The sequence below is a fragment of the Diadema antillarum genome, unplaced genomic scaffold, assembly GCF_040938485.1.
Source record: "Diadema antillarum isolate AM-2024a unplaced genomic scaffold, OU_Dant_1.0 seq00000599_RagTag, whole genome shotgun sequence".
NCBI classification, from domain to species: Eukaryota; Metazoa; Echinodermata; class Echinoidea; order Diadematoida; family Diadematidae; genus Diadema; species Diadema antillarum.
This window is the reverse complement of record NW_027271529.1, coordinates 269,941-277,500: the sequence shown is the minus strand read 5'-3', so window position 1 is coordinate 277,500 and position 7,560 is coordinate 269,941. Positions and strand designations below refer to the sequence as shown.

Genomic DNA, 7,560 nt, shown 5'->3' with positions numbered 1-7,560 from the left:
TTGTCCGAAAAGTTTGTGATCTACATTTTCTATCACCATTTGTTTTGTTTTAATTAAACTCACATTAAGTCATTTGATGATAGCAACAATGACAGCCGTCATGTAACGCCTTAAGATTCAATACACGTGCACACATATAAGATATACAAGTAGGTTTTTTTTTTTGTAAGAGATAGATAATGAATGAATGAATGGTTGAATGAATGAATGAATGAATGAATGAATGAATGAATGAATGAATGAATGACTAGTCCAGATAAGGGCTTTTTACACTTGTAAATTTTTGCTTAGTCCCGTACCAACGGTGGGGCTAAGGGGGGGGGGGGGGGGGGGCCTTAGCCCCACCGTTGGTGCGGGACTATCCTTAGCCCACTTTCTGTTTACACTCGTTTTTGCCAAAGTGGGCTAGCCCCACCGACAGTCCGGTACTATCTGACCCTGCAAAATAGCAGGGTTAGCACCGTAATTGCGGTGCCAAGCAAGTGAGTGTAAACAGAACGAAAAAATAATCCTGGGCTAAGCGATGGAGACGAAGTCCGACCCTCACTGACCAATCAGAAACGAGGTAATCAAGTGCTGCCGGTGCGTGCGTGTACGTGTACAGTACACAGCGTAATCATGAATATTCATGTTGTTTGGAAAGTACCGGACTAAGAAATACGAGTGTAAAAAGGTCAGTTTTCTCCTTAGCCCCGGACAAGAGATAGTATTGGACTAATTGGCCAGTGTAAAAAGCTGAAAAAATTGGTACGGGACTAACGATAGTCCTGGGTCAGAGAAAGTCCGGGGTTAAGAAACACAAGTGTAAAAAGGGCTCAAGATAGAAAAAGAAAGAAATAGAAGAAAGAGGACAAATTAACGTACTAAAATGATATAAGTGCATTTTGTGTCTGTACGTATTATGTTTGTATGAAAAGTTGGTAGGCCTATATATGAGGACAATAGGTAATGTTTGGATTTTGTTCATTTTCTTTCTTGACCTTTGCTTCGTTACGTTTCACTTTATTTTCATTTTCAGAATATGTGACTACAACATTTGAATACACATATACTTATGATACAACAATGTAATGAAAAACAAACTATGAACCATAATACAATTTTATAATTCTAAGACAAGTACAGAAAAAAAAAATGGTTGCTGAAAAGCAACCTTTGTTCTTGTGTTTTGTGTCCTTGTGTCTTGTGTTTTTCCGGATGTATTTAAACCAAAACGTATTGGACTGACCCAATCATTAAGTTGTGCATCTGTCGGTCTGTGTAGTGTGATATTGATTTTTACTTTCAAGCCGTTGACAGTGAAAGTGAACTTCTTGTACCCTTTGTTAACGATCCCTGAAAATTTTACATGATATTCCTTTTTCCTGAATAAAAGAGTATACACAGTGAAATTATCGTAGCCCTCAATGAAGTAGCTACCTTTCTCCTTTCTAATTCCTTTTTTCTTTGTATTTTTGTCGTTCGCGGTCTTTCACGACAACAGATACGAGTCAGACTGCTTTCGTCAACGCCATAACCACGGCGGGCGTAACGTTCGCCATTACGCAAGCCTGCAGCATGGGAAACCTACTCCAGTGCGGCTGCGCGACGCTGCCCATCGGGAGACCGGAGGGCGAGGTCGGCGGGGAAGACTGGGAGTGGGGAGGCTGCGGAGACGACGTCGATTTCGGGTACAGGAAGTCCAAGGAGTTCGTCGACGCCCACATGAGGAGAAGGAGCGACATCAAGACGTTAGTGACGCTGCACAACAACGAAGTCGGCAGAATGGTGAGTCCATGATTTTTAACGATCAGTGAACGTGACTTCATCACGTCAGCTGTCACGTGACCAGCATGTAGCAATATTCGGACCTCGTCGGAACCTCAATCTACGCTTACGACGCCGGCTTCACAAATTTAAAGAGATATGTCAAACCATCAGCAAAGTTCACTTTGATTGATAGAGTAGAATCAAACAGACGAAAGCATTTATTGTAATGAGACTTTAAAAATGACAGGCCTTCTGTCCCGGCATTCCATTTTGTAATATTTGCATTTTTCACGGACCAGTTCTGTTAGTCTAAATCGCAGATGGGAAGAGAATGAAGAGATGATGACGTTACAATTCCTCGAAACATTTGAGAGCTTCTCAAAAACAAAAAGATAGAGCCAACAGATTTGAAAAAGAAAAACAAAACAAAACAAACCCAGACGTTATGAGTACGCTGAACTAGTGGAGCCGACAACGGTGTGATTGCAGATGGCGTCAAAGTCAGACATGAATAGAGCATAGTGACGTACTTGCCAATAAGATGACGATGATGGTAGTGACGATGAAGAAAACGGCACTGCTGATGATGATGATGCCGATGAGGATGATTGCGACGATGTTGATGATTATTATGGTAAAAGTGACGGTGATGATGAATGTGATGGTGACGGAGATTGGGGTGACGGTGTTTATGACGAAAATAGTGGTAACACCGGTTGCAACTATGAAAATGATGACAATGATGTCGATGATAATGAGACCGGTCACGATGTCAATAATGATGATGGTCGTGAGGTGGTGCCGTGGTGACGGTGATAATAGCAAGCTTTAGATATAGGACGCGAACACTAAGAACACAGCCTACCTGGTCGGACAATGGAAACACGTTGTCTCGCTCATGCGCAGAACACCATTTTTTAAAAGCCTAATTAGCGTCGTCTTGGCGTTCACGTCGAAGATCTAAAGTTCGCTAATGACGATGAAAGCACGACTTCAGTGAATGGCATAAATTATGCACATATATGTCACAAAGGAGCAGGTGAATAGGAGCACATCGATGAAGATATGACTAAATGAGAACAAAAATATCAAACGTCAAGCGCAATCATATACAAAATCCTTTTATTTGAAAAATTATGATGATGGTGGTGTTATGTGCCACTGGATCAGCACAAAATTTCCGGCTTCAGATATTCCACACTTTGTATCTTTTTTTTTTCATCTCAAAAAGGTTGCAACTATAACGTTCAAAGAGATGTTTAAATCATGTCACACAATTGAATCTTAGTATGACGGGATCACTTCTTTAACCTCTAATTTATGGCTCTATCATAGACTTATTAACACGAAAGGAAAGAGAAGAACCATGCCTCTTTGACAAGCAGTAATAACAGACCTCCTGACCTCAGCTCTAACTTGCAAGATATCGTGGTGTCTTCAAACAGAAATGGATGGAATATTAATGTTCGTTTACCAGACAGAAATAGATTATTTGTTTTTCATCTCTATTTTAAAGCACATAGGCGATGTCTTCATCATTCGTGATAATAAGCGAAATTCTTGTGAATTCTTTCCTCCTCATTGCTAATGAAATAATGATATATATCGGAAGTTTAAGAGGAAATGAGGACATAGTACTGTGGCACTTTAATGGCAACTTGCGACGGACGTGGTAGGAGCTTAATCCACACTGAACATCGACTGTTTCATGTCATACTCGACAGCCAAACCGCGCGTGTTGTCGGGGAACCTGGGAGACTGCTCTCGCTTCCTGGCCAAAGAACAAAATAGACGGCAGATGTAAATTTATGAATCGCCCCTAAATTTATGACATACACCGAGTAGGTAGACGGCAACAAATCATCGTAGACTAAACGTTTTAAATCACAGTCGAGCGGAGAGCTACGCATTCATTTCAATTTACGACTCCCAATCTAGATTTCTGAAAGTAGATCAAAACCAGCCCATCTCCACTCCCTCCCCCCCCCCCCCCAATAGGAGGAAGTTAAGTTTGGATACCCCAAAACATGGGCTAACTTCCTCTCCTTTTACGCATACGTTTCATCAAGTTTATAATCATAAAATGCTGTATAATTTCCCCCAAACTATCGTGTCTATTCCACCCCATCAAATTGGCAAACAGTAGTTATGGGCTGACAAAACGGAAAACTGGTGCAGAGCAGAGTGATTCATTGCCGCCGAACTTGCGGGGGTTGACATGTTTGTTTCTAGTCAACGACGCCAAGAAATCTAAACACACTTATTACAAAGAGTGATCGGTCAATATCGATGTCATCTTCCTCACATACCTTCTCCATTCAGGATTCAAGACAAAAGTGTGAAGTAAAAAAAAAAAGGGGGGGTGAAGAGCAGGAAGGGAATAAAGTGACAGATAGGAATGAACGGTATGGTCTATGACGCGGAAGTGGGGAAGAAGTGAAAATGGAGCAGAGATGATAACTAAGAAGATGGAGATGATGATAGTGACGATGATGATGATGACAATGATGATGATAGAGACGATAATGATGATAATGACAACGATGATGATGATGGTAACGATGATGGTGATGGTTGTGATGATGATGATGATGATAATAGCGATCATGATGATGATGATGGTGGTGCTGATGACGATGATGATGATGATGATGATGAAGATAATGATGATGATGATGATGATGATGAAGATAATGATGATGACGATGATGACGATGATGACGATGATGATGATGACGACGACGACGAAGGAGAAGGAGAAGAAACAAACAAAAAATAAGCAGTAGTGATAGAAGCAGAAGCAGCTGTAGCAACTAGAAATTTAGCAACGCACAGTAGCGGTAGTAGTAGTAGCAGAAGTAGTAGCAGTAGTAGTAGCAGTAGTAGTGGTAGTATTATTGTAGTAGTAGTTCTTGTTGTTGTTATTGTTATTGTTATTCTTGTTTCATTAATAGGAGTTGCAGAGTTAGAAGAAGTAATAAAATTAGTTGTAGTAGTAGGAGCAGTAGAGGTTATAAAAGTGAAGGTAATTGCTGTAATTTAGGATGCTGTTTCAGTGGTAGTAGCGACATCAGTAGTAGCGCAGAGAGTTTAAGAAATGAAGAGAACAAGATTGCAATGCTGATGTACAATTCACTTTACATAAATCAGAGAGTGACATACATCTTAACATCTGTAAGGGCATGAGAAGCAACGTGTCATCAGTATTGATATATAAGAGAGAGCTAGGGAGAGAGATAACGATGGGTCGATGCAAATGAGTTTAGAACCATTTACACAAAGCACAGTCTGCTCAAGTAAGCGCATCTCAGCTTTGAGCTTTTCACAAAATAATGAAATACATTTGCATGGCTTACGGGAAACGTGGACGTGTCAATAATAAGCTCTATTGGCATTGTTCCCATATTAGAGGTAACGGGTTAATTTCAAGCAGTGGACCCTTTCGGGTTGGGCATGGATCGATCTCGAATCAGATGATGCCTCACCAGACCGCACTGATATAGGGAGAAAAAGCGCTTAACGCCCTCTTTTGTTAGCTAGCAGTACAATCATTGTTTCGCGGATTTATGTGGCCCGAGGGATTCGTATTAAAGCAAAAACTTTTGGATGACTCAGAGAAAGTTGTGTTTGATGAATCAAGACGTCGTTTATCTAACAAAAACGTCTTTTTGTCAAATTTCAGTTATAGATATCTTTCAAGCCCCCCCCCCCTCCAAAAAAAAAAGAAGATATCAAAAACTATCACATAGTGTGTGATCAACCGAAATTCGCAATTGAGAGAATCTGTCGATTTGAACTGGACAATTTTTTTTTCTAAAGGTCATGGCTGTCAAAAAAAAAAAGATAGAAAGAAACGTGTTGATAGAATGCGAATGAACAGATCTAGTGTTCTAATTTTTACAGAGAGATTCTTTTTCTTTGTAGTACATCAAACGTGAACGGATAACGTTTACGTTGCACCAGTTCTAATGTTTTTAAATGGTTTGTAGTTGTGCAGAGTGCAGTTTGCTTTTCATAATTGCATTTTCATCTTGCAAAGCTGTCCAACCTAATGATGGTAACATCCACTAAAATGGAGAGAAATCCTTACAATTGCTGGTTTACCGAAAGTACTGAAACTTAGAGACAAACAGAAATCTTTTCTTCCTGAGATCTCATAGCAGTACGTGTGAAAGTCCATTTACATTGTGCAGCCCGACTGCTTAAATCATTACAAACTTTGAAGAGGGTGATCGTCATTCTTAGAACACATCTTTTTTAGTTGATAACAGTATGTATGAAGTACCATCTTCATTGTTGATCTGAACTATTTAACCTGTTGCAAAATCGGAAGAGTGTGATCTCCGTGCTACGTTGTGCAGGTTGAAAGAAAAGCAGATATCGTTCATTTTCTCTAAATCCGGCCTCTCTCCCACTGAAACGAAAATGAATAATACTCATATTTTGCGTCATGATACTGCTTCTGCCGGCTCTCGAAAAAGTTTGGACTGACAGCATTTTTGCAAACTTAACAGCAATAAATGCAATGCGTAAGAGAGAGTGTTCCCTTGAGGAAAAAACAGAGAATAATTTTTTTTCTTCAAATCGTTGCACAACTCTTTGCTCCCGTTCCAAGAATGTACTAGTATTTTGTACCGTACTGACAAATAACCAACTGCAGAGGGCGACATTCCACATTATTCTGCTGTGCACGTTGTAATTCGGATTACTCGTGCTGTTCGTCAGATTTCATATCACAAGCGAGAGAGGGGGAGTGGGGAATAAGGAGAAGGAAGGGGGAGGGAAGAAATGATGTGTCATTTCAATTAATTTTTAATAGTTAGTAAGGGAACCATTAACTCTTTCTAGGCCAGGGAATTTGGACAATGTGTACAAAGCTACAGAGGTTTTCTGTGCCAATCAAAGCATTGTAGATAGGCACTTAGCCACGAAACTTCAATGCGGCATTAAGAAATGATGATTTTAGAAAGTTTGTATGAATCATCCATTAAATTTGAGTCTTGCATCCTTCTCCCTCCATGGTTTGCAGGCGGTCAAGGAACATATGAGGCGAGAATGCAAGTGTCACGGTCTCTCTGGCTCCTGTACACTCCAAACGTGCTGGAAGAAGATGCCGACGTTCAGCAACGTCGGTCTGCGGCTCAAGCGGGCGTTCGACAACGCCGTCAAGGTCACGGGAGGGAACAGCGGCGAGAGTCTGATCCCCGAGCCTCTGCCGGAGGACCTGGTCTTCTCCAGCGAGTCGCACGACTTCTGCAACCCGGACCGCCGCTTCGGCTCGCTGGGCACCGAGGGGCGGCGGTGCAACAGCTCCTCGCACGACGTCGTCGGCAGCTGTGACATCATGTGCTGCGGTCGCGGATACCGCGAGGTGGTCGTCGAGAGGCGGGAAAACTGCGCCTGCCGGTTCCACTGGTGCTGCGTGGTGAACTGCGACGTCTGCCGAGTTGTGCAGACGATACAGACTTGCAATGGATATCACATTGCGTGACAGGAGGTTGACTCGTTTGCCGCGAAAACAGTGCCATAAAGACAACAAGCTATAGCGTCGATCACGGACGATGTGTAACCATGGCAACAGATTAATCTACTTTTTCAACATCAGCAGCAGCAGCGTCATCATCATCATTGTCATTGTCATTATCATCATCGTCATCGTCATCATTATCATCTTTAATGCTTCAGCAGCGAATGGTCGTAGCTGAGGTTTATGAACTTATCGTGTCGTTTCTCGTGATGACGTCTGCCAATTGCACGCGAGAGCTCACCTGCATCCAAGTGATAAGGGGAAACAAGAGGAAAGTGCCCGGA

General features: G+C 41.7%; 1 protein-coding gene across 1 annotated transcript in view; it reads left to right on the top strand.

The window, feature by feature from the left end:
* Positions 1-7,240, top strand: part of LOC139735810 (protein Wnt-6-like) — a 26,419-nt gene extending 19,179 nt beyond the window's left edge. The window contains exons 3-4 of the mRNA XM_071646558.1: positions 1,484-1,767; positions 6,779-7,240. Coding sequence (XP_071502659.1) covers positions 1,484-1,767; positions 6,779-7,240 — 746 coding nt within the window. The remainder of the gene's footprint in view (positions 1-1,483; positions 1,768-6,778) is intronic.
* The last annotated feature ends 320 nt before the right edge of the window (positions 7,241-7,560 follow it).